The sequence below is a fragment of the Pogoniulus pusillus genome, chromosome Z (assembly GCF_015220805.1).
Source record: "Pogoniulus pusillus isolate bPogPus1 chromosome Z, bPogPus1.pri, whole genome shotgun sequence".
NCBI classification, from domain to species: domain Eukaryota; kingdom Metazoa; phylum Chordata; class Aves; order Piciformes; family Lybiidae; genus Pogoniulus; species Pogoniulus pusillus.
Window position 1 is genome coordinate 6199802 of NC_087309.1, and position 27682 is coordinate 6227483.

The following is a 27682-nucleotide window of genomic DNA, read 5'->3' on the forward strand; positions in this document are numbered from 1 at the left end:
CCCAGCCCTTTGGAAGTTATGGCTGTTAATTATGAGCAGTTAATGCTCTCTCTCAGATCTGTCCAGGAATAAAGCAAGATGTGTGAGGCTACAGCAGACAAAGCTGAGTTTTCCAATACATATTGCTAAAAATGCAAACGTTATAATCACAGAATCAGCCAGGGTTGGAAGGGACCACAAGGATCATCTAGTTCCAACCTCCTGTCATGGGCAGGGTCACCATACCCTAGAGCAGGCTGCCCACAGCCTCATCCAGCCTCCAAGGATGAGGCCTCAACCACCTCCCTGGGCAACCCATTCCAGCCTCTCACCATTCTCCTGCTCAACAACTTCCTCCTCACATCCAGCCTGAACATACCCATCACAGCTTTGCTCCATTCCCCCCAGTCCTGGCACTTCCTGATATCCTGAAAAGTCTCTCCCCAGCTTTTTTGTAGGCCCCCTTCAGATCCTGGAAGGCCACAAGAAGGTCACCTGGGAGCCTCCTCTTCTCCAGACTGCACAGCCCCAACTCTTTCAGTCTGTGCTCACAGCAGAGCTGCTGCAGCCCTCTGATCATCCCAGTGGCTCTTCTCTGGACACACTCCAGCATCTCCACATGCCTCTTGTAATGGGGGGTGCAGAACTGGATGCAGTACTCCAGGTGGGGTCTCAGCAGAGCGCAGTAGAGGGGGAGAATCACCTCCCTGGCCCTGCTGGCCACACTTCTCCTGATGCAGCCCAGGCTCTGATTAGCTTTCTGGGCTGCAAGTGCACACTGCTGGCTCCTGTTGAGCCTCTGGTCCAGCAGAACTCTGAAGTCTCTCTGGTCAGGGCTGCTCTCCAGCCACTCACTGCCCAGCCTGGAGTTGTGCTTGGGATTGCCCCAACCTAGATGCAGGACACTGCACTTTGTCTTGTTGAACCTGATGAGGTTGGCTTGTGCCCACCTCTCCAGCCTGTCCAGGTCCCTCAACAGAACCTCCACACAGGACTGCCCAAGGGCAGACTTCAGCCTAAGGAATTAACTCAGAAAGTCCCTTGGGAAAAAGCCCTTGAAAACAAAGGGGTGCAGGAAGGTTGGAGCTGCTTCAAGAAAGAACTCCTGCAGGCACAGGAGCAGCAGTGCCATTGAGCCAGAAGATGAGCCGAGGAGGGAGGCAGCCAGGCTGGATGGGCAGGGAGCTGCTGAAGGAATTAAAGATTAAAAAGAGAGTGTATGACCTTTGGAAAAGAGGGGAGGTGTCCCAGGAGAAGTTCAAGGAAGTTGCTTCATTCACCACCAGAGAGTGGTGGTGAATGGTGCCACATCCAGTTGGCAGCTGGCACTAGTGGTGTGCCCCAAGGATCAGTGCTGGGCCCAGTCCTATTCAATATCTTTACTGATCATCTAGACGAGGGGATTGAGTCCAGCATCAGTAAGTTTGCAGATGACAGCAAGCTAGGGGCAGGTGTGGATCTGTTGGAGGGTAGGAGAGCCCTGCAGAGGGATCTGGACAGGCTGGATGGGTGGGCAGAGGCCAATGGGATGAAACTGAACAAGGCCAAGTGCAGGGTTCTGCACTTTGGCTACAACAACCCCAAGCAGCACTACAGACTGGGGACAGAGTGGCTGAGAGCAGCCAGTCAGAGAGGTACCTGGGGATACTGGTAGATATCAGGCTGAAGATGAGGCAGCAGTGTGCCCAGGTGGCCAGGAGAGCCAATGGCATCCTGGCCTGCATCAGGAACAGTGTGGCCAGTAGGACAAGGGAGGTTATTCTTCCCATGTACTCAGCACTGGTGAGGCCACACCTTGAGTGCTGTGTCCAGCTCTGGGCTCCTCAATTCAAGAGAGATGTTGAGGTGCTGGAATGTGTCCAGAGAAGGGCAACAAAGCTGGTGAGGGGCCTGGAGCACAGCCCTGTGAGGAGAGGCTGAGGGAGCTGGGGCTGTTTAGCCTGGAGAAGAGGAGGCTCAGGGGTGACCTCACGGCTGTCTACAAGTTGGCCTCTTCTGCCAGACAGCCAGCAATAGAACAAGGGGACACAGTCTCAAGCTGTGCCAGGGGAGGTCTAGGCTGGATGTTAGGAGGAAGTTGTTGGCAGAGAGAGTGATTGGCATTGGAATGGGCTGCCCAGGGAGGTGGAGGAGTCACTGTGCCTGGACGTGTTCAAACAAAGCCTGTATGAGGCACTTAGTGCCATGGTCTGGTTGACTGGATAGGGCTGGGTGCTAGGTTGGACTGGATGATGTTGGAGGTCTCTTCCAACCTGGTTGATTCTATGATTCTCTGGCTGGATCCCTGCCCTCCAGCCTGGCTGCTGCACCACACAGCTTGGTGTTAGCAGCAAACTTGCTGAGGCTGCACTCAGTGCCTCTGTCCATGGCACCCACAAGGGTGTTGAACAAGACTGGTCCCAGGCCTGATCCCTGAGGGACTCCACTTCTCACTGGTCTCCACTTGGCCATGGAGCCACTGACAGCCACTCTTTGGGTGCAGCCATCAAGCCAGATCTTTATCCATCTCATGGTCCACCCATCAAACCCATGTGTCACCAGCTTGGGGACCAGGATGTGGTGTGGGACAGTGTCAAAGGCCTTGCTCAGGTCCAGGTAAATGGCATCAGTTGCTCACTCCTCATCTGTGAATGTTGTGACCTGTTCATTGAAGGCCACCAGGTGTGCCAGGCAGGATTTGCCCTTGCTGCAGCCATGCTGATTGTACCCAATTACATCTTCACTATCCTTCTGTCTCAGTAGTGGCTGCAGGATGATCTGCTCCATGATCTCACTGGGCATGGAAGTAAGACTGACTGGCTGCAGCTAGGCACTCTGGCTTGCTAATAATGTCTGTCTGCTTCCACCTTGCATTTGCTCCAATAAAACCCATCATTTGTGTTTTCCTCCTACTGGAACCTTTCCAATCCTAACAGATTAGCTCAAGTTTCAGTGGTCTCCCTGTGTGTCCAGACTTGTCCTCAGCTGAAGGTAGAAGAAGCATGTGTCCATGTGTCTGCCAAGCCACGGCACAAGAGTTGCTGAGAGCAGAAGAGCAGAGCTGGTGCGTGCTGTGCTTGGACGCAGGGCGTCAGCGGGGAGCTGCTCCTTCCGGCCGCACTCAGCTGAAACGCAGCTGCGATGGATGGCATGGACAGAGACGGTGCTGAGGAATGACTTTGCAGAGCTAAAGCTGAGCATCAGCACATCTGGTTTCCTAGCCTGTGTCTAATGCACTGCTACTCGTTCACCTCCTCTCACTTCTGTGAAGTGGCTGTGTTTTCACAGTTGCAGCAAGGTGTTTGTCAGTGCCTTTTCCAAAGCCACCAGTGATAGAGGGAGAGGAAATGGCTTCAAGTTGTGCCACTGGGGGCTTAGATTGTGAGTGAGTGAAAATTTATCAGCTATTGGGACAGGCTGCCTGGAGAAGCAGTTGAGTCACCATCCCTGCAGGTATTTGAAAGACAGGTAGTGGTGGTGCTTAAGGGTATGGTTCAGTAGTGGGATTGGCAGTGCTAGGTTAATCACAGAATCACACAATGTCAGGGGCTGGAAGGGACCTCCAAAGATCATCTGCTCCAGGCCACCTGCCAGAGCAGGATCACCCAGAGAAGGTCACACTGGAGCACATCCAGACAGAGAGGGAGACTCCACAGCCCCCCTGGGCAGCCTGTTCCAGTGCTCAGTTACCCTCACAGGGAAAAAATTCTTCCTCAGGTTCACATGGAAGGATATGGCTCAACTTCTACACGTTGGCCTTGTGCTGTCACTGGGCACCACTGAGCAGGGCCTGGCTCCATCCTCCTGGCACTCACCCTTTACATATTTATACACATGAACGAGGTCACCCTTTAGTTGTCTCCTCTCCAAGCAGCACAGCCCCAGCTCCCTCAAGCTCTCCTCACAAGGAAGATATTCAACTTCCTTAATCATTTTCAGACTCTCTCAAGCAGCTCCCTGTCTTTCTTGAGCTGGTGGGGAGGGGGGCACTCCTGGACACAGTACTCCAGATGAGGCCTCACCAGGAAGAGTAGAGGGGCAGGAGAACCTCCCTTGACCTACTAACCACAACTCTTCTGATACACCCCAGAATGGCATTGGCCTTCCTGGCCACAAGAGCACACTGCTGGCTCATGGCCATCCTTCCACACACCAGGCCTGCCAAGTCCTTCTCCCCTTCACTACACTCCAGCAGGTCAATCCCCAACCTATACTGATACAGTATCACAGTATCACAGTATCACCAAGGTTGGAAGAGACCTCACAGATCATCAAGTCCAACCTTTTACCACAGAGCTCAAGGCCAGACCATGGCACCAAGTGCCACGTCCAATCCTGCCTTGAACAGCTCCAGGGACGGCGACTCCACCACCTCCCCGGGCAGCCCATTCCAGTGTCCAATGACTCTCTCAGTGAAGAACTTTCTCCTCACCTCCAGCCTAAATCTCCCCTGGCACAGCCTGAGGCTGTGTCCTCTTGCTCTGGTGCTGGCCACCTGAGAGAAGAGAGCAACCTCCCCCTGGCCACAACCACTCCTCAGGTAGTTGTAGACAGCAATAAGGTCTCCCCTGAGCCTCCTCTTCTCCAGGCTAACCAATCCCAGCTCCCTCAGCCTCTCCTCGTAGGGCTGTGCTCAAGACCTCTCCCCAGCCTCATCGCCACTCTCAAGAGACCTCCAAGATCATCCAGTCCAACCTAGCACCCAGCCCTATCCAGTCAACCAGACCATGGCACCAAGTGCCTCATCCAGTCTTTTCTTGAACACCCCCAGGGATGGTGACTCCACCACCTCCCTGGGCAGCCCATTCCAATGCCAATCACTCTCTCTGCCAACAACTTCCTCCTAACCATCCAGCCTAGACCTCCCCTCGCACAACTTCAGGCTGTGTCCCCTTGTTCTGGTGCTGGTTGCCTGGGAGAAGAGACCAACCCCACCTGGCTACAGCCTCACTTCAGGTAGTTGTAGACAGCAATAAGGTCACCCCTGAGCCTCCTCTTCTGCAGGCTGCACACCCCCAGCTCCCTCAGCCTCTCCTCATAGTGTTTGTGATCCAGGCCCTTCACCAGCTTTGTTGCCCTACAGATCATTTCCAACCTGAACATTTCTGTGGTCCTGTGGACGGCCGAGGCTAAGCAGCCCCAGTGCTGTCTGTCCTCCTGGCTGCAATGTCCACTGTGGCAATGGCAAACACACCAGGCTGGGACACAACTCTTCTCAGATCCCAGGTGTTCTTACAGCATCAGGGCAGTACCACTGTGTGCTGAGAACGGTGACAGACTTCTTCGGAGCCGACATCTCAGACTGAAAGGCACAAAAGCTCTTCTCAGTCCTGTGGCAGCACTGGTGCTGAGACTTGATTTCTGCTAAGAGATGCTTCTTGTAGTTTTGTTGATCCTTCCCCTTTGGGTTTAGTGGGTGCTATTTGCTGATTCTCTGCTGTGGTATTGATTAACACTGACATTTTCAGATTCTTCCCTTCTTCAGACAAGCTGCAGCCTTGGAAGGGAGAGGGAGACAGGAAGGGGGAGCTAACTGCATAAATCTGCTAGCTGTAAAACCAAAGTCTGCAACAACATATCCATGTTCTCATCAAGAGCAATTCAGCGTTTATAGGGCATGTTAACTGCTGCAGCGAGGAGAAGAGGCTGAAGATCAATATAAAATAAACCACAGCTTTGCAATATCCCATTTATAATTTCTGAGGAACTTGCCTGCAGTCTTGCAGCAAAGTAATCCTCAGTGTGCTGGCAGATCAATAGTCACAAAAAAAAACCCCCAAAACCCTCAGTCTGGGTGTGCAGCTGCAAAAGTGATCCACTCTGAAAGCAGTCTCCAGGTGCCAACAAGGATGAAACCCCGGAGGTTATCTGTGTCCTCGTGGGGAAATGGTGAGAATCACTCAGGGTTCTCTTCAAAAGCCTGGGAGGTCATGGCCAGTAATTCATTACCCAAATTACTGCCGCTGTATGTCTCTACCTAACAAGCTGTCTGACCCTTTGCAAGACAATCCCTCTGAGAACATATCTCAACCTGAGGGCTTGTTTCTATGGGGATTTTAATTGTGCAGCAGATTATTTTCATGGTGGATCTGATAAGGGTAAAGGGACCAGGAAGCAGCAAATACAAGCCAGGTGAACTAAATACAAGCCAAGCACAGCAGACAGAGATCTTGCAGCTAAATAGCCCCTCCCATTGCATCGTGAAGCCACTGGTATTTGGTCAGTGAACTCAGCTAAGAGGTCACTGCTCATGGATATTGATTTGGGGGCGGGGGTTGGGGGGATCCTCTTTCGGCTGATCTCTATGAGTGTATGTCTTTCAAAACTACTCAACTTTAAGTATGCACTTGGGGAACCTTCAGGATCACAGGCTTAGAGGTGAAGTGGACATGGCACTTGGTGCCATGGTCTAGCCTTGAGCTCTGTGGTAAAGGGTTGGACTTGATGATCTCTGAAGTCTCTTCCAACCCTGATGATACTGTGATACTGTGATACTGTGAAGTCCAACAGGCATCCTGACCTGAAAGGGGCTTTCTGATTGTGTTAGAAAGTGGCCAGGCGGGACCTGCCAGAGGCTAGGCTGCTCGTTTGCAGCATGTGCAGGACACAGAGCTATGCTTAGGGCAGAGCCAGCGACAGTGGGATAGAGGAACTGGGAAGTGCTATGCAATGCTGCTGAGTGCTGAACCCTGTGCTTGTTTGGAGCACATCTGGAAGCTGTAATATGTGGAACAGCTCTTCTAAGATGCCACATTTTGGCAGTAGTTAACAGCTTTACCTCACAAGGAGACCGGTTCTTAGTACCAGACAAACCCATGCACAGATGGGGTGGGGGGTTGGGGGATGGAGTTGAGGGGGGAGATTGCCTATTGCAGTTTTAGCCAATTAAGCATTAACTACAAAACACAGAATCATAGAATCAACCAGGTTGGAAGAGACCTCCAAGATCATCCAGTCAATCCTATCACCCAGCCATAGCCACATCTATCAGTTTAGTGAGTTTGTGGCCTAAGGATGCCAGGATTTGTGCTCCCAGGTGTGTGCTCTCACCATTGGGTCAGTAAATGTCTTAAGCCTGCAGCTTGCAAGCATCGAGGTAGGGAGGCACTGTAATCTAGAAATAATCTAATAAACACATCACCTCACAATTATATTTGATGGTTCTGTAAGACTTTCTTGCCTCAGAAACGCAAATCTTTATTGCTTCTGTATTAGGGCAGGAGGAGGGATTGATGCCCAGGCACTTTGCAATCACCTGGATGAGTGATGAGAGAGCTGAAAAGACAGATGGAAATTATGCATTCAACACATCCTCACCCACAGAGGGGTAATATCCAAATGGACTGAAATGACAGGAGAGAAAGGTCAATGCTTAGTTGGTTTCTGCTATGAAACTCCAGGACCAAAGAGAAGGAAAGCTGTTATGTGCTCTTAGGTGAATTTAACTGGTGGCTAAAATGAGCAATGATCCCTCTCCAAAGCATGGTTTGCTGAAGGGGGTATGGGTCCCAGGATTTGTTGATGCTCCTGGTTATGAGGGTCCCTGTGGCAGGGGGGAGAGAATCCCACCCGTACCTTTCTGCTGATTTTGTTGCCATTATGATTTTTCTAAGGCATCACAAAACATTAGAGGTACTTTTGTAGGAAACTGAGCTGTTGCAGAGAGATTTTTCAGAGCAGAGAGTTCTTCTGCTTGAGTGGTTCAAAACAGGATGGCTGAGATACTTGGTAAGCCTGTTATAAGCTAACACAAAAAGCCCCTGCAGCTGAAGACCTTCTCCAAAAAGCACAGACAGAGATGGTTCTCCCATGCCATTCCCCTCATGTTTTTTCTTCCCCCTCAGTCATATTCAAAAATAATATATGGTTTTCACTCTTTTTGGCCTGTCTGAGGGAGGTAGTTGAGACCCCATCCCAGGAGGTGTTTAAGGCCAGGCTGGATGAGGCTGTGGGTAGCCTGATCCAAGGTAGGGTGTCCCTGCCCATGTCAGGGGGGTTGGAACTGTCTGCTCCTTGTGGTCCCTTCCAACCCTGACTGGTTCTATGATTCTAAAAAGTAAATTAAATGTTTTCCTTTTAACAAGAGATTTAATTCTGGGGGTGGAGGTTGGAGTGGTGTACCTTTTCTTCCACATGTGCTAACATGATAGTCTCAGGATCCTCAGCACACGTGCATCTGTATGAGTGTAAGATAACTGGGGATGTGATAGCAGTCACACACATTGAAGTGACACCAAGTGGCTTGTTTCAAGGATAATTTCAAATCTGTTTGGCCAGGTCACTGTCTTGTTACCAGTCCTGGCTGCTCATCATAGAATCATGGACTCAAACAGGTTGAAAGAGATCTGCAAGCTCACCCAGTCCAACCTAGCACCCAGCCCTGTCCAATCAACCAGACCATGGCACTAAGTGCCTCATCCAGGCTTTTCTTGAACTCATCCAAGGACGGTGACTCCTACCTGGGCAGCCCATTCCAATGCCAATCACTCTCTGCCAACAACTTCCTCCTAACATCCAGCCTAGATCTCTACTGGCACAACTTGAGACTGTGTCCCCTTGTTCTATTGGTACCAGACCTGTGGATTTCACCTTATTTGGCATGTTTTGGCCTGCTGCCAGACCCTTATTGGACAGAATTGTGGCCAAAGGGGACCATCAATCTTGGGCACAGATTTCATAAAAGGGGCAACTCAGTGTCCTGCCACCCTCCTCCACCCGCTGCTCCTGGCCGCTTTGCCGCGTTTTGGGGCCACCGCCGCTGCATGATTCCAGCCCACGGCACCTCACGCCGGCCCAGGGAACTGACCAAGGCGCTCCTGGCCAGCTGCCGCTCCAGCCTGTTGTTCCCAGCATGATCATGCTTGTGGAGCCTTCAGACAGTGCGCCCCAATAACACCTGAACTGAGCTATTCAGACCCATGAGGGTCAATAACATGTCTTTGCTACACGTATTTGGGATCACCAAGACTGTGGCTCCAGCCAGTGAGTAACTGAGCGATCCCAACTTGGGCAGCATAGACCGTCAGTAGTTTTACCAGCGGCACTTTCACGCTGCAAACTCTCTATCTAAAACCTTTCACAGTATCACAGTATTATCAGGGTTGGAAGAGACCTCACAGATCATCAAGTCCAACCCTTTACCACAGAGCTCAAGGCCAGACCATGGCACCAAGTGCCACATCCAATCCTGCCTTGAACTGCCCCAGGGACGGCGACTCCACCACCTCCCCGGGCAGCCCATTCCAGTGTCCAATGACTCTCTCAGGGAAGAACTTTCTCCTCACCTCCAGCCTAAATCCCCCCTGGCGTAGCTTGAGGCTGTGTCCTCTTGTTCTGGTGCTGGCCACCTGAGAGAAGAGAGCAACCTCCTCCTGGCCACAACCTCCCCTCAGGTAGTTGTAGACAGCAATAAGGTCACCCCTGAGCCTCCTCTTCTCCAGGCTAACCAATCCCAGCTCCCTCAGCCTCTCCTCGTAGGGCTGTGCTCAAGGCCTCTCCCCAGCCTTGTCGCCCTTCTCTGGACACGCTCAAGCATCTCAATGTCTCTCCTCAACTGGGGGGCCCAGAACTGAACATAGTACTCAAGGTGTGGTCTAACCAGTGCAGAGTACAGGGGCAGAATGACCTCCCTTCTCCTGCTGACCACACCATTCCTGATGCAGGCCAGGATGCCACTGGCTCTCTTGGCCACCTGGGCACACTGCTGGCTCATGTTCAGGCGGGTATCAATCAGCACCCCCAGATCCCTCTCTGTCTGGCTGCTCTCCAGCCACTCCGACCCCAGCCTGTATCTCTGCATGGGGTTGTTGTGGCCAAAGTTCAGCACCCTGCACTTCAAGTTATTGAATGCCATCCCCTTGGACTCTGCCCATCTGTCCAGGTGGTCAAATTTGTGATTTTTTGCTGTAAATAGACATTTTATAATATAATTTCCCAACCGCATACAAAGAATCTGTGTAGGGTAACCGTAGATACGTTTGGGGATAAGGGGGGGGGTTCCTTGTGTATGTAATATTAAATTATTTAAACCCTTTTAAATTTGGCCTCATATTTCATCCCCCCAAAACCCAGACAAACCCCTTCACAACAACTGCCTGAAAATCCTATGGTTTGCTATTAGCTACTTCATAAAAGGGAGTAGTGAGGCAGCAGGCAAATGTTCAGTTTCAGAGCTTTTTACATAACCCAAGAGCAGAGAGTTTGCCTATTAGCATTTTGGACAACTCTAGAGCTGACAAAGCACCTGAAGTGCTGGCAAGGCAAGATCTGCTTTCAGTAATGGAGATGTCACTAACTTCCCCCAGTTCTGATATGGCTTGGGGGTCTTTTTTTTTTTTTTTGACACGTGAAAGTAATTATTTCTGATTACAAAATGGGCAACGTGTGTGATGTGTGTGATGCCAAGTGTGCTGGTGTGAGGGTCATTGGAATATTCTAACAAGATAAATTAGGCCATTGGTTGTAAGAGAATGATAATAATAAAGCTGTGATGGTTTGGGTGTTCCCTGCTCCCCTCCCCCTCACACACTTTGGAAGTCACCCAGACTAGACTCAGCCTGCTCTGGAAATTGAATGCAGCTTATACTTACAGCTAGCTCAATATCCAAGCAGATAGTTACAGTATATACAGTTATAGACAGAAATAGACAAGGTAAAAGGTAATACAGAAACACAATTCCCCTCCCAGAAACCTGAGTGCCCAGGAGGGGCTCCCAACCTCCCTTCCACCTTTCCCACCCCTCTACCTTACCCCAGACTTTGCCTTGTTCCCCGAGGAAGAATTGAGGGTCAGCCAGGGGTTAGGAATCAAATGGATTAATCAGAGAAATGGAGGTGAGGTTAGAGGGAAATGCAGCTTAGAGCTCAGCCTGTGCGCAAAGTGTGAATACCTTATCTATGTTTATACTCCTATTCTTATACCTCTCAGCAAGCCTATGAGTAGACATCACCATTGTTTCCCCTTCACAGCCTGTGATCTAATCCTTCTCACCAAAACATTCTAGCTAGATTCAAAGTAGCACAAAAGCCTACATCATTCATTGGTTTGCTAAAAGGGGTAAAAACACAAAGTGTAAACCATTTGGTTTTCTTCACTTCTGCACATTGAATCTACTCACTGCTCTCTCTGATCTCTTCCACTAAACCCAGCTAACATTTCCAGATAACCAAGTAAGCTTTGCTGGTTGTTTTGTTTTCTGTCTGGGAAAGAGGGAGAGAGAGAAGGAGAGTGGCTTTGAGCCCCTTCTGTTTTTTTTTTTTTCATAGAATTATAGAATCAACCAGGTTGGAAGAGACCTCCAAGGTCATCCAGTCCAACCTATCCACCCACCCCTATCCAGTCCACTAGACCATGGCACTAAGTGCCTCATCCAGTCTTTTCCTGAAGACCTCCAGGGACGGTTTGTTTGTCCAGGAAGGATGCTTTGATTTCTCTGTTGCTTCTCAGTTGTATATAATTGTAAATACCTGTAAATATGTTGTGTGTATATGCTTGTGAATGTAGCTTTGCTGTCAACACAGCTTTATCTTACTTCCATACCCTCTGAGCTGGTCTGGTAAATTCCAACAGTGTGTGTGTGGGAGTTCCTCAAACCACTACACCAGGGCTGGGGGACACCAATGTGAACTCAAGGTCTCTTGGAACAGCTGAGCCTGTAGCCAGGTTTTGGGGTAAGGATTCTCTGTGTGTGCTCAATCAAGGCTTTTGATCAGGCTCTGGAGTAGTCCCCAGATGATTGTGGTACAATTGAAAAAACAAACAAACAAACAAACAAAAACCAGCCAAAAAAAAAAAAAAAAAAAACAAAAAAAAAACCAAATAAACCATGAGAATACACAGGAGAATCAGATCACTTAAAAATGAGAACAGCTGGTTCCCATACTGCCAAGACCAGGAGAGCAGTTTATTCATTGCCCATGTCTGGGCAAAATTAGAATCATAGAATCAGTCAGTGTTGGAAGGGACCACAAGGATCATCTAGTTCCAGCCCCCTTGCCATGGCCAGGGACACCCTACCCTAGAGCAGACTGCCCATGGCCCCATCCAGCCTGGCCTTAAACACCTCCTTGGACAACCCATTCCAGGCTCTCATTACTCTCATACTGAACAGCTTCCTCCTCACCTCCAGCCTGAACATACCCACCTCCAGCTTTGCTCTGTTTCCCCCAGTCCTGGCACTCCCTGATGGCCTAAAAAGTCTCTCCCCAGCTTTTTTGTAGTCCCCTTTCAGACACTGGAAAGCCACAGTAGGTCACCTGGTGTGCTAGTTTGAAGCAGGCTAGAATGTTTTGGTGAGAGAAAGTAGATAATTGGCTATGAAAAGAAAACATGGTTGTGTCTCTTCTCTCACAGTCCTGCTGAGAAGTATGGGAACAAGAAGTAAACATTAGATAACATTCTCCATTTTGTCTCACTCTGCTTCTGGCTTTACACTGAAAAACATCTCATTAACCTTGCTGCCACTAACTTTCCTTCTTAACCTCTTGGCTGCACCTCTTTTCTTTCTCAGGATTGGGGTAAGGTTGAGAGGGGTAGGGCGAAGGTGCAGGGGTGGTTTGAGAGCCCCTCCTGGGGACTCAGGTTTCTGGGAGGGGAGTTGTGCTGCTGTATTACTTTTCCTTTGTATATTTCTGTATATACTGTAAATAGCTGCTTGTATATTCTGCTGCTGTAAATAAATAGCTTCATTTATATTCCCAGAGTCCATCTGAGTTAGCTGGGGCATTTTAAAAGTGTGTGGGGGGCAAAATAGAAGCCAAACCACCACACCTGGGAGCCTCCTCTGCTCCAGACTGAATAGTTTTAAAGAAAACTTTTGGCCAGTGGTGGTAGTTTTCTTGGTACCAGAAAAGTTACTTTTTTACCTCTCATCTGAGAGAGATCATTAAAAGTTCATCCTCTCACATTGCTTCAGCTCTTAATAATCTTAATGTAGGTTTTATCATCTGTATGTTTCTCTTATTAAAGCCTCTTTCCATAACAAGTTATGTGGTAACTCTCCCAGGGCTGGTAATTCTGCCACAAGAGCTGATTTTCAATGCAACCATTCTTTTGATGAGAGCAAACCTGCTCCAGGAGTGCAGCCACAAGGTGTGGTGCAGGCTTGACTCATCTCCCAACAATCTCATTTCTCTTCTTTGTATCTTGATAGCTTACAGGATAGTGTTGTTCAAGATACCTTCCTTGGCTTCTTGCAACAGAAAGTGTTCAACAAGCCCTTGAAAAAGCTGAGGGTGTTGCATGACTACTTCTTGGAGCTTATCCTGCTATATAGAGCATTCTTGGGCCACAGGGGAGTACTTCTTGACAGTTGAGGAGAGCTATGTGTTCCTGAATCATCAGCAAAGCTTCTCACAGAGGAGGGACCAGCTTTGCCACAACATAACACAGGAGAGAAGTGCTCTGGTCATGCAAACCAAGCATGATATCAGCAGGAAATAGAAAGAATTCTGGTGGTGGAGGCACCGCCCCAGGAGGTGTTGGAGAAAAGCCTGGGTGAGGAACTTAGTGCCACGGTCTGGTTGACTGGACAGGGCTGGGTGCTAGGTTGGACTGGATGAGCTTGGAGGTCTCTTCCAAAGTGGTTGACTCCATGATTCTGTGATTATATCAAGCCCAAAAGCCTTCTGCCCTGCCAAAGGTGCATCACTTAATTTGCCTCTGCCACTCCTGCAGACCCTCCACCTCAACATCCTGTGCTTCTCCAGGATGCCCTTCAGAAACAAAGAAATACTCACCAGGGAAACTTCAAGCCTGATAAAAAACCTGGGGACAAGTACTGAAGGAGAAGAAATGTGATTTCAGACCATTTCTTCCTTTTGTGAAGGGCTACTGAAGCAGTGGAGCACCCTCATGCTGCTCTTTCAGAGCAGCTGCTTCAGGACCCTCCTCCATCACCCTCCTTAGGACTTCATTGCTATTTGATTTTGTGGTCATGCTGCAAAGATGTCAGCTCAAATTTGTTCTCTTGGTGCCCTTTCATGAAATCATATTATTCATAGTCCTGTGTCCATTCATATCATCTTTACTCTCTAACAATAGGCTCAACAATGCCTTTGCAAACCTTTGTTGCTTGCTGAATGCTGTGGGGTGCTGTGTTTCTGAGCTAACATGTACTTAAAAGAGCCTATGATTGCCTGTGATTTGTCTCTTGGGCATGTTATCTTGCTATTAGCTGTAAATAGGGATGTAGGTAATGTTTCACATCTGTACCATTATGAAGCAACAAATTAGATTCTTCCCCAGCCTCTATCTCTAGATCACGACATCTTTGCTAACTCCAGGAAAAAAAAATGAACCCAACAAAATTGTTTGTAAAGGTGGGGATAAAGCTCTGCAATCCCAATGCTTGCAGATATAAGAGCTGGGATTTTCCAACAAGATCTGGTTGAAATTCAGTACTCCTTTTACTTTGAAAGCTCAAAAAATGTTGCTGTTTGTATTCATAGCAAAATACATGTGTGTGGGAAGCCCAAAGCATCAAAGTTTCCTTTACTAAATGGGGAGGTGGGGGAAGATAAAAGACAATTAATTTGATGTCAACCATTTAGAACATTTTGTTTCAATGAAGTAGATTGTTACTTTCAGTGAAGTGCAATACAAAACAAAACACCGCAGAATAAAGAGCCACATAAGAATAACAAAAAACACCAAAATGTTCCTGCCTGATGCCTTGGGCAGCCCAGAGAGGATAGGCAGTCTCCATCCTCGGAGAGGTTCAAAACCTGACTGGATGTTGTTCTGAACAATCTGCTCTGAGTGACCTGCTTGAGTGTGGGTGTTGGGCAACATGACTTCCAGAGGTTTCTTTATCACCTCATTACAAATTATGTGCCTTTGGCACTCTTCCTAGTATTTAAGTTCTTTCATACTGCCTTTGAGTGAAAATGAGCTGCTCTATGGATCAATCCCCCTTTCCCTCTGGAGAATGGCTGTGGTGGGTCCTCTGACTAGAGGCTACTCTGAGGGCAGCTGCAGCACCTTTTGTTTGCCAGGGACACCCAAAGGCCTTTGTCGTAAAATGTCGTTTGGGGAAATTTATGGGGGAAAACATGCGAGGCTAATTTGTAAAGACTAAATGATTCATTGCTAAAATCTCCTTTCCCAGACTTGTCTAAAACTATCCCATGAAAGTTCTTTGATCCGCGGTCACAGGTAAAGATGCAGAAAATGGCAAAACAAGGAGAGTCTGTGATTTTAAGAGGGTTCTTTGAGTTTTGATAAGTTGCTCAGTCTCTAAGCAAAAGTTGGTTGGTTACTCACTGTTCAAAGCAGTTCAACAGGCCTTGAAGCATTATTGAGTTCAGGGCGTTGTCCAGGCCCCCTGCAGGTTTGGACTTTGCTAGTTAGAAGCAAGCTGGAATGTTTTGGTAAAAGAACTAGATAAGGGGCAGTGAAATGAAAACAATTGATGTCAACTTCTCTCACAGTCTCGCTGAGAGCTCTGGGAAGAAGAAGTAAACTTTCTCCATTTTTTTTTTTTCCTTCTGCCTTTGCCTTCAGACCTGGTCACATCTCATTAACCTTGCTCCTATTAACCCTGCTCCCTAACCTCTTGGCCGCACTTCTCTTCTTCCTGAGAACTGGGGTAAGGTTGAGAGGGGCCAGGGGAGGTGTTGGGGTGATTTGAGAGCCCCTCCTGGGGACTCAGGTTTCTGGGAGGGGAGTTGTGCTTCTGTATTGTTTATCCTTTGTATATCTCTGTATATAATTGTATATAACTGTATATATTGTAAACAGCTGCTTGTAAATTCTGCTAGCTGTAAATAAATTGCTTCATCTATATTCCCAGGGTCCGTCTGAGTTAGCTGGGGCAAAGACAAAGTGTGAGGGGGTGAGTAAAAGCCCAAACCATCACATGGACGTTGTTGATTCTGTGCCGAGCAGGTTCAGCAGGGTTGAGAGATCAAGCGCAGGAGCAACAGGAGCGCAGGAGCTAGAGAGCAGGAGCTCTCGATTAAAGCAGACACACCATTTTTATAATGTTTAAGAGGGGTGTGCTTGACCAGTTGTGCTAGTCTGAAGCAAGCTAGAATGTTTTGGTGAGAAAAAGTAGATAAGAGGCAGTGAAAAGGAAAACAATGGTGATGTCAACTTCTCTCACAGTCTCGCTGAGAGTTCTGGGAAGAAGAAGGAAAACATTTGATAGCATTCTCCATTTTGGTTTCTCTCTTTGCTTCTGGGCTTTGACAAAGCTGCATCTCATTAACCTTGCTGCCACTAACCTAGCTCCCTGTGGCCGTTTGAGCTGATCCTCTAGCTCAGACATAGGGGAGAGATGAACATTCCAGGGATAGGTCACATAAATGGCAACAATAGATAAATTAATATAATTTCATTGGAGCATCAAGAACTTAATGTCTAGAAGCACAATTTGTTCTCAACTTTTTTCTCCTGCTGGCTTCTGTTGCTGCAGCTTCACCTGTCATCCCCTGGCTGCTGTTTGGCTGCTTTGCTGCTTCGCCGCCGCTTGACCCCTCCCCCATCTCCCCTAAGGTTATTGTATTTTTTTTCCCCCTTCTTTCCTTCTCTAGTTATTATCTCTCTTTACATTGTTATACTTATACTAAAAGAAAATACAATTTCATCTTTCCCTGACTTTCAAAAAAAAAAGGGGGTTGTGTTGTGAATTTTCTTCCCAGGGGAGGGATCAGCCCAAACCTGGGACACTCCCTGACCTCTTGGCTGCACCTCTCTTCTTTCTGAGAACTGGGGTAAGGTTGAGAGGGCAAGGGGAGGTGTTGGGGTGGTTTGAGAGCCCCTCCTGGGGACTCAGGTTTCTGGGAGGGGAGTTGTGCTTCTGTATTGCTTATCCTTTGTATATTTCTGTATATAACTGTATATATTGTAAATAGCTGCTTGTATATTTGCTGCTGTAAAATATATAGCTTCATTTATATTCCTGGAGTCCCCTCTGAGTTAGCTGGGGCAATTCCAAAAGTGTGGAGAGCAGCCAGGAGGAAAGGGACCTGGGGGTACTGATAGATAGTAAGCTGAAGATGAGCCAGCAGTGTGCCCAGGTGGCCAAGAGAGCCAATGGCATCCTGGCCTGCATCAGGAAGAATGTGGCCAGTAGGACAAGGGAGGTTATTCTTCCCCTGTACTCAGCACTGGTCAGGCCACACCTTGAGTACTGTGTCCAATTCTGGGCCCCTCAATTCAAGAGAGATGTTGAGGTGCTGGAACATGTCCAGAGAAGGGCAACAAAGCTGGTGAGGGGCCTGGAGCACAAATCCTATAAGGAGAGGTTGAGGGAGCTGGGCCTGTTTAGCCTGGAGAAGAGGAGGCTCAGGGGTGATCTTATTACTGTCTACAACCACCTGAAGGGGCATTGTAGCCAGGTGGGGGGTGGCCTCTTCTGCCAGGCAACCAGCAACAGAACAAGGGGACACAGTCTCAAGTTGTGCCAGGGTAGGTCTAGGCTGGATGTTAGGAAGAAGTTCTTCACAGAGAGAGTGATTGGCATTGGAATGGGCTGCCCAGGGAGGTGGTGGAGGCACCGTCCCTGGGGGTCTTCAAGAAAAGACTGGCTGAGGCACTTAGTGCCATGGTCTGGTTGATTGGATAGGGCTGGGTGCTAGGTTGGACTGGATGATGTTGGAGGTCTCTTCCAACCTGGTTGATTCTATGATTCTATAATTCTGTGTGGGGGGGCGGGTAAGAGCCCAAACCATCACACCAGTTCAGGCGATTTTTACGTTATTTTTACAGATTGGCACAAATTATAATCAACTCATACAACTGGACAATTCTTACCCTAAACAACCCATGAGACCACCCAGAGTCAGCCCCTCAACAGGTGTTGAGCGGACATGGGAACCAAAGTCCCCCAAAACCAAAACAGAGCCAATGTTTACCTTTTACCCTTCCTAGGGAGGAATCTTCTCATGGGTACCAGAAAGATTGGTTTGGTTTTACGATTGCTTTTGGTCTTCAGTGTGAGACACTGTAACATGCACAACAGAGGCCTGCTACCCTCCATGACAGCCTTGAAACCCAGAGCTTGAGCAACAGACTTGGAAAAACGAAGACAAACCTCAAAGTGAGACAGAACAGAAATAAGAGCTACAAAAAAAGAAAACTAACCAAACACCCCCTCCTCCCCCAAAAAACAAAACCAAAAACTCAAACAAACAAACCCAACAGACCACAAAGACAAGAAAAGCAAAGCAAAAGAAAAAACCCACCAAAATCCCTTAGCTCCCTGCTACACCCTGCAGACTGGTACTCTCTTTCAGACTTTGCTCACTTTATGCAGGCTTCACTTGTTTCTCACAGGCTCCTGTGCTCCTCAGCTCTTATGGCCATATCCTCAAAGGGTACCTTGCCTTTCTCTTTGGTGGGACACAACCAGCTTGACAAACCATTTTCTGCCTTGGATGGTATGAAGCTGTCTACAGATAAACCCAGCTTATTGGAAGTGAGCAAAATTTGAACTGTGTTCCCGTACACCTGGGTGTGTGACTTAGCACAGACTATCACAGTATCATCAGGGTTGGAAGAGACCTCACAGATCATCAAGTCCAACCCTTTACCACAGAGCTCAAGGCCAGACCATGGCATCAAGTGCCACATCCAATCCTGCCTTGAACAGCTCCAGGGACAGCGACTCCACCACCTCCCCGGGCAGCCCATTCCAGTGTCCAGTGACTCTCTCAGGGAAGAACTTTCTCCTCACCTCCAGCCTAAATCTCCCCTGGCACAGCCTGAGGCTGTGTCCTCTTGTTCTGGTGCTGGCCACCTGAGAGAAGAGAGCAACCTCCTCCTGGCCACAACCACCCCTCAGGTAGTTGTAGACAGCAATAAGGTCTCCCCTGAGCCTCCTCTTCTCCAGGCTAACCAATCCCAGCTCCCTCAGCCTCTCCTCGTAGGGCTGTGCTCAAGGCCTCTCCCCAGCCTCGTCACCCTTCTCTGGACATGCTTAAGCATCTCAATGTCCCTCCTGAACTGGGGGGCCCAGAACTGAACACAACACTCAAGGTGTGGTCTAACCAGTGCAGAGTACAGGGGCAGAATGACCTCCCTGCTCCTGCTGACCACACCATTCCTGCTGCAGGCCAGGATGCCACTGGCTCTCTTGGCCACCTGGGCACACTGCTGGCTCATGTTCAGGTGGGTATCAATCAGCACCCCCAGATTCCTTTCTGACTACCTTGAATCTATTTCATTAATCAGTTGTCTTGCACACAGACCTCACAGCCATGCTCATGTGCAAGTGCTGCAGGAAGGTGCTTCTTTCTGGAGACCTACAGAAGCAGGAGAAAGAAGTCAGAAAGGTTTGCTTTCTGGGACAGTATTAGCTGCAAAAAAACAGTCTTGTCCAATTCTAAGAAGAAAAAAAAATCTTAAGAAAATAAATGCATTAAAGACTAAAATGTTGACTGTAAGGAAGATTGACCTTGGCTCCTTTAGAGGAAAGAAAATCAGCTGTTTGGCTGTACCTTGCTTTAATACTGCTTTTAAATCACCTACTTTGAAAACAGATTCTTATGCTGCAGTTTCCGAACAGTGTGGGGCATTGCTGGAAGAATTATAGAATGGTTTAAGTTGGAAGGGACCTCAAAGATCAGTTCCAACCTCCTCCGCCATAGGCAGAGACACCTCCCACTAGAACAGATTGCTCAAGGCCTCATCCAATCTGGCCTTGAACACCTCGAGGGAGGGAGCAGCCATAACCTCCCTGGGCAACCTGTGCCAGTGTCTCACCACCCTCACTGCAAACAACTTCTTCCTAACAGCCAGTTTAAATCTCCCCTCTGCCAGTTTAAACCCATTGCCCCTTGTCCTGTCATTACCAGACCTTGTCAATAGTCCCTCCACAGCCTTCCTGTAGTTGCCTTCTGGCAACTGGTGTTTGGAAGACCACTGTGAGGTCTCTTCAAAGCCTTCTCTTCCTTCTCCAGGCTGCAGAGCCCCAACTCGTGTAACCTGTCCTCATAGCAGAGCTGCTGCAGCCCTCTGAACGTCTTCATGGCCTCCTCTGTCTTTGTGTTGGGGGCTCCAGCACTGGATGCAGTACTCCAGGTGGGGACGGACTGTCAGGAGCAGAGTAAAGCATCATCCTTTGATGAAGGAATGGATGTCATTTATGCTTAGTAAGAAAAGGTTTGATTTATTTATTTTTATTTTAATGAGTCTGTTTTAACATCTCTAAATTACAGGGTTTTCTGGTCCAATTTGTCATTTCTTAAGAGAAAACCAGAAACTGATTACTGTTTGTAATCATCCATTTATTGCCTAAGGTGGCTGCTGATGAGCACTCTGCTTTTCACAGAAATTGGCTTTGAATAATGTGGGGTTGTAGTCTGTTTTCTTTAAGTTATATTGCAGCATTTTTCTTAGCATCATCAGGAGGCTACTCCTTTGTTTTAAGCACCTCCTTTTGTGATTGAAGAAAAGGCAGACCTTTTTTTTTTTTTTCCTGTTCCTGGATGTTTCACAGAACTGCAGAAGTCAGGGGTTGGAGGGGACCTCAAAACCTCATACAGTCCAACCCTGCCAGAGCAGGATCACCTGGACCAGATCACACAGGAACACATCTAGGTGGGTTTTGAACATTTCCAGATAAGGAGACTCCACAACTCCTCTGGGCAGCCTATTCCAGTGTTCTGTTACCCTTACAGTGAAAAAAAAAAAATGTTCCTTATGTTTAGGTGAAGCTTCCTCTGCTTTAGCTTACACCCATTGGCCCTTGTCTTGTCATTGGGCATCACCCAGCAGAGCCTGGCTCCAGCCTCTTGGCACCCTCCTTTTACATTAATGAGGTCACCTCTCAGCCTCCTCTTCTCTAAGCAGCACAGCCCCAGCTCCCTCAGTTTCTCATCCTAAAGATGTTCCAGTCCAGTAATCATTTTTGTGATTTTTTTTGAGAGCTTGAGTATCTCAAACAGTTCTGTATCCCTCTTGAACTGAGGGGCCCAGAACTGGACACAATATTCCAGATACAGCCCCACCAGGGCAGAGTAGAGGGACAGAAGACCTACTAACCACAGCCCTTCTAATATACCCCAGAATGGCACCGACCTCAAACAGGTCAGTTCAAAACCTATCCTGATCTCTGGGGTTGTTCTTCCCCAGATGCCAGGCTCTACACTTGCCCTTGTTGCATTTCATGAAGTTTCTTGCTGCTCAACTCCCAGCCTGTCCAAGTCTGGCTGAATGGCAGCACAGCCTTCTGATGTGGCAGCTACTGCACCAAGTTTGTGTTACCAGCAAACCTGCTGACAGTGCTCTCTGTGCTCTCATCAAGGTCATTGATGAATGTATTGAAGAGAATTCAAGATCCAGGTACCAAACAATGAGGTACTCCACTGGATCCTGGCCTCCAGCCAGACTCCTTCCCATTGGTCACAACTCTCTGGCTGGAGAGAGTTGTGACCAATGGGAAGGCTCACTCCCTGATCACCCAGACCACATCGCCTCAGTTTACTCAGAAGGATGCTGTGGGAGACAGTGTCAGATGCTAAATGCTTTACTGAAATTGAGAAAATCCACATCCACTGCTCTATCATCAATCCACCTGCTTATGCCCCCATGAAAGGCTATTAGGTTGGTGAAACAGAACTTCCCCTTGGTTAAACTATGCTGACTGCTCCTAATGACTCTCTTATCATAGAATCATAGAATCATAGAATCAACCAGGTTGGAAGAGACCTCCAAGATCATCCAGTCCAACCTAGCACCCAGCCCTATCCATGGCACTGAGTGCCTCATCCAGGCTTTTCTTGAAGACCCCCAGGGACGGTGACTCCACCACCTCCCTGGGCAGCCCATTCCAATGGGAAATCACTCTCTCTGTGAAGAACTTCTTCCTAGTATCCAGCCTATACCTACCCTGGCACAACTTGAGACTGTGTTCCCTTGTTCTATTGCTGGTTGCCTGGGAGAAGAGGCCACCCCCCACCTGGCTACAATGCCCCTTCAGGTAGTTGTAGACAGTAATAAGATCACCCCTGAGCCTCCTCTTCTCCAGGCTAAACAGGCCCAGCTCCCTCAACCTCTCCTCATAGGATTTGTGCTCCAGACCCCTCACCAGCTTTGTTGCCCTTCTCTGGACATGTCCTTGATGTACCTAAGGACAGCATAGAGGATAAGTTGTTGTGGTGGAGGGGGTGCTCAGTGCCTACGCCTATTTGGCGCAGGTGAGAAATTAATTTGAGGCAGTATTAATTTTATATAAAAATTAATTTATTAAAATCAATATTTACAAACTCTTGCCACCCCCAACCACTGTTTAGTTCTTTTGTGCAAAGTTATGAAAACAATTTAGTCTATGATATATACAGGGATTTGGTCAATAACTGGCAAAACTATTTCAAACTATTTGCAGAGAGAGACATTTCCCTTTGGCTTAGTGCTGCTTAGGAACTATGCTATTTGCCCAGCAGGGTGGGCTGAAACTGTGTCTGCTCTAAGGCAGAGGCAACTTATATTACAAAGGAATTGAATCTTTACTTGTAAGTGTTGATCTTAATTATTAATCACCCGCCTGGGGTTGTGTCACAGCCTGTGTCCAGTGTCTGGACTCCCAGGGGCTCTGCCTGTGGACTCCATGGGGCTGGAATCCTCCCAGCTTGAGAGAGAAATGATAAATCTTCCCAGTCTCTGGGGTAAACAGGTTTATCTAACCTTTTGTTCTCCTGGCGAGGGATGGTCTCTGCCTCGATGCTGCTGCTTCTGGAAACTGTGAGTCCAGGGATGATCAGCTGGCAGAATTTTAGGAACAGGAGGAGAATGTCCATGCACTTTCTGGCACAGTCCTCTGCACACGGGTTGAGGCCCTGCAGAGGGACTTAGACAGGCTGGATGGGTGGGCAGAGGCCAATGGGATGACATTTAAGAAGACCAAGTGCAGGGTTCTATACTTTGGCCACAACAACCCCAAGCAGCACCACAGGCTGGGGACAGTGTGGCTGAAAGCAGCCAGGAAGAAAGGGACCTGAAGGTACTCATGGATAGTAGGCTGAAGATGAGCCAGCAGTGTGCCCAGGTGGCTAAGAGAGCCAATGGCATCCTGGTCTGCATCAGGAACAGTGTGGCCAGCAGGACAAGGGAGGTTATTCTGCCCCTGTACTCAGCACTAGTCAGGCCACACCTTGAGTGCTGTGTCAGGTTGAGGTGCTGGAAGGTGTCCAGAGAAGGGCAACAAAGCTGGTGAGGGGTCTGGAACACAAACCCTATGAGGAGAGGCTGAGGGAGCTGGGGTTGTTTAGCCTGGAGAAGAGGAGGCTCAGGGGTGACCTCCTTGCTGTCTACAACTACCTGAAGGGGCATTGTAGCCAGGTGGGGAGTGGCCTCTTTACCCAGGCAACCAGCAATAGAACAAGGGGACACAGTCTCAAGTTGTGTCTGGGGAAAGTATAGGCTGGATGTTAGGAGGAAGTTCTTCACAGAGAGAGTGATTGGCATTGGAATGGGCTGTCCAAGGAGGTGGTGGAGGCACCGTCCCTGGAGGTGTTCGAGAAAAGCCTGGCTGAGGCACTTAGTGCCATGGTCTAGATGACTGGCTAGGGCTGGGTGCTAGGTTGGCCTGGATGATCTTGGAGGTCTCTTCCAACATGGTTGATTCTATGACTTCTATGACCCAAAAGGTGGTGATCAGTGGAGTTAAATCCAGCTACTGGATTGGCAGAAGTGGAGTTCCTGAGGGCTCAGTACTGTGGCCACTTCTGTTTAACGTCTTTATTGATGACCTTGATGAAAACAGAGTGTGTCAGCAGTGAGTTTGCAGATGGCATCAAGTTGGCTGGCAGTGGCCATCTGCAGGAGAGTAGAGAGACTCTACAGAAGGGCTTGGATAAATTGGATGGGTGAGCCATAGAATCATAGAATGGTTTGGGTTGGAAGGAACCTCAAAGACCATCTCATTCCAACCCTTGTCATAAGCAGGGACACCTCCCACTAGAACAGGTTGCTCAAGGCCTCATCCAATCTGGTCTTGAACACCTCCAGGGAGGGAGCAGCCACAGCCTCCCTGGGCAACTTGTGCCAGTGTCTCACCACCCTCATTGCAAAGAACTTCTTCCTAACAGCCAGTTTAAATCTCCCTCTGCCAATTTTAACCCATTACTCATTCTGTCATTACAAGACCTTGTCAATAGGTCTTGTCCTCAGCCCTCCTGTAGGCCTCTTCAGATACTGCAAGGCCACTCCAAGATCTTCTCCAAGCCTCTGCTGTGAGGACAGGCTACAAGACATGAATGCCAGAGCAGAGCTTTGAAGGCAGGCAGTTACTGCAGCTGAACACCAAACGGGGCTGTTGGAGAGCTTGCTCATGGCTGCGATCCCCCAAGCCAGCACAGCCAGCAGGCTACAGCCTCCTGAGAAACCAGCTATGGTGTTTTGAGCTACGGTTCTGTTGTGTGTGAAGTGTAACTTTGCTGTCAACATCTTGAGTGCGTATTTAGGTACCCTAATGGCACAAAAAGCAAGTGGCAGATGTGTGCAAATACATTTTTAAAACATTCCTTTAAAACACTGTTCATTCACTGGGTGTTTCGGGTTGTCTTTACACACACAGATTCACTGGGGGTTTTTGTCATCAAAAATGAGTTAAGTCTGAAGTGCTTTATTTTTAGTGCTGTGATGCTACAGCATTTCACTGACAGAGACTCAGATGGTGACCTTATGCCTGTGGTTATCTCCTGCTGTGGCCACATGGATACTGACTGGAGATATTCACCATCCCACCAACACTTGGCCTGTGACTCTCCAGTTCCTTGATCTCTCTGGCAGGGACAAACAAACAGGACTGCCACATGGCACTGAACTATGTCTCTGGACAGCACAACATTTACAGTTATGAAACAAAATAAACACCAGACTCTTGGTTCTGCCTGCTGACCTTGCTGAAAAAAACATGGTGCTTTAAATGGATAAAGACATATTATTCTGTTTTATGACTACAGATGTGGCTGTAGGCACCTGCAGTCTTGATGTCAGAAAAGGCAAAAATCCCACCCTTCTGGAAGCAGGTTTCTCTGCAACGAGAAACATCTTCAGTGCCAGAGAGGAGCCCAGAGTTAAGCTGCTTATATTCAATGGCCCAGCTAGAACAGAAGCAGTCAGAACACACTTTCTGCTGGTAAAAAATATGAGCTGTATGTATTAAGACAATCCTGGCGCTGCTCCTTGGCCCAAGTCAGCCCCTGTGTTGTTAAAACTCAGGAGGGAAGGCAAAGGCAGTATTGCTGCTGGCTCATCCCCTCCCTGCACTGCTGCCTGGGGCTGATAGGGCACTGACCAAGAGCAGGATTTGAGCTACTTTTATATCCATACCTTTCATGGGATTAGCTTAATCATAAAGAAATAAATGCATTTAAAAACAACAACAAAGATTAAAGCTGCTTCAGCCTTGTTTTTTTTCTAGCAGTTTTGTAGCATTTTGAACTCGGATTTGTGATGGTTTGTACCCAACGCAGCTCACTGGCTGTGTGAGGCAGGGGACAGCATGTGCCGCAGCTGTACTGCCAGAAGCCCTACGCTTGCAGTGCCCTGAGACAGGAGAGGCAACTCTTTGATGTGAGATATGCAGACACTCCAATTCCATTAGCCCTTTTCTTCCTTTAGCTTTCAATGCTTGCTTTGGCTTTCTGGCTTCTTAGTGGTGTTGGGTACCTTTGACTGCTACTCAGCAACGGCAACAATGCACCCCGTAGTGCCACCTTTAGCGCAGCTGGCATTTCAGAGCTCTCAAGGTATGCCAGCCTGACTCAAGAGGCTGAGGTACACGGTATTTTCAGGGTGAATCGATGCAAAATGCCATACCGAGACCACAGGAGAGGTCTTCATTCGTGTTGTCACGCATTTTAATCTTGCTGTCTTTTTATTTTCCTGAAGAAAAGTTGATTCATGTTGTGAAGCTGTAATTATATGTGAATTTTCAACCGCTGTAGTTCTTCCAACTACCGCGGCTCTTTCACCAGATTCTTTTATAACAGAAGGAAGCATACAACATCTTCACAAGATTAAATAAGACTGAATAACTACATTAAGCTACATAACCATTTACAGCTCAATAGCTGCTTAGACAAATGCAAACTGCGTGTGCCCTGCCTCTAAGAAACTTCCTATTTGTGATATGCCAAAGCAACATTTAGATGGAAATTAGAAGTCAGCTAAAATGCAGGCAGCAGAATTTAAGAGTAGTTTTATTTGTTAAATTGCCTTGCATTTGCTGGGCACAAAGGAGAAAATAAGCTTATCAAATCATATTCTGTATTACAGAATGATTTATTAAGGGATACAATGGATTGAACAAGTTGTTCCCATTGGCTGCATCCTTCAGAAATTTAGAACCAATAAATATCTCTTCCACACTTTGTTTTCAGTTGTAAACTGGAAAACAAGGTTGCCTACTTTTTGTTTTCCTTCACCTAACACCCTCCATTTTTGAGGGAAATAATTTCTGGTATAACTAACTGAGGATAGTTGTTTGGAATAGTAATATTAAATGCAGTGATTCTACAGAATTGTCTGATTATGGTACAGCTATTGGAAATATGAAATACTGGGACATGGACAGGAGAAGGTGCATGAGCTCAGTAAGTGCTGAGTTGAGATAAAGTGGAAGGTTGAAATGACCTTAGGGAGTGGTGTAACAAATATAAACAAGTGTAAGGCTGGAGCCTGTGATTTTTGCCTATCTCTGCTGACTTAGATTGCTTAGACACTATGTATGTGTTGCTGAGAGAATATGATGAATGCCTGTGCTAATTAGTAAGTAATTTCTAACACAAGTACATTTAACCAGTTGCAGTTTAATGCAATTTGTAGCCTTCTGATGAAAGGTATAAAAACACATGATTGGAAGGCAATAAACGGATTGGAACTTGCCTACGCTAAGCATTGCCCCATCTCTTCTTCTTATGCCCACGGCTTTGAAGCCCACGGCAGATAGTCTCTGATTTAGTTGTGGCAATTAATGAGGCAGAAATTATAAAATACATAATTCATTTTATTTCCAGAAAGCCCTGCCCACAACTATATACTAATTAGTTACATTTGGGTTCTCATTAGGTCGGGGAAATCACAGTATCACAGTATCACACAGTATCATCAGGGTTGGAAGAGACCTCACAGATCATCAAGTCCAACCCTTTACCACAGAGCTCAAGGCTAGACCATGGCACCAAGTGCCACGTCCAATCCTGCCTTGAACAGCTCCAGGGACGGCGACTCCACCACCTCCCCGGGCAGCCCATTCCAGTGTCCAATGACTCTCTCAGTGAAGAACTTTCTCCTCACTTCCAGCCTAAATTTCCCCTGGCACAGCCTGAGGCTGTGTCCTCTCGTTCTGGTGCTGGCCACCTGAGAGAAGAGAGCAACCTCCTCCTGGCCACAACCACTCCTCAGGTAGTTGTAGACAGCAATAAGATCACCCCTGAGCCTCCTCTTCTCCAGGCTGCGCCAGGGGAAATCTTCACAAGGGTGCTCATGGGCAATTCATTCATTTAGGAGAACCAGATAATTTGGAGAAGTTTAGCCACGAAATGGCTTTGCCTCACTTACAAATAGGCAGCCTGGAGCCCTAGGAGCCCTGGACCCCAGTCTGTTCTGCTCATTGTGGTGGAGTGGAAATTTCAAGATAGTCCCCAGCTCCTTTGTGGCAGTGTTAGAGCTGCTCGGCCCTTGAGAGGCTTCTAGATCTTCCCAGAGTGCTGGGAAAGAGGCAGATGATCTCTGACCTGTTCCTGTTTCCTCTTGGCACAGAGGTTTGCAGAGGTG

At 48.0% G+C, this 27682-nt stretch overlaps 2 protein-coding genes across 2 annotated transcripts in view; both read left to right on the forward strand.

Moving 5' to 3' along the window:
• The window catches only part of OXCT1 (3-oxoacid CoA-transferase 1), a 142061-nt gene extending 126516 nt beyond the window's left edge, over positions 1-15545 (forward strand). Inside the window, exon 17 of the mRNA XM_064140588.1 lies at positions 15461-15545. Coding sequence (XP_063996658.1) covers positions 15461-15508 — 48 coding nt within the window. The 3' untranslated portion in view covers positions 15509-15545. The remainder of the gene's footprint in view (positions 1-15460) is intronic.
• Positions 14473-27682, forward strand: part of RPL37 (ribosomal protein L37) — a 472830-nt gene continuing 459620 nt past the window's right edge. Inside the window, exon 1 of the mRNA XM_064140594.1 lies at positions 14473-14476. Within this exon, the coding sequence (XP_063996664.1) occupies positions 14475-14476 (2 nt within the window). The 5' untranslated portion in view covers positions 14473-14474. The remainder of the gene's footprint in view (positions 14477-27682) is intronic.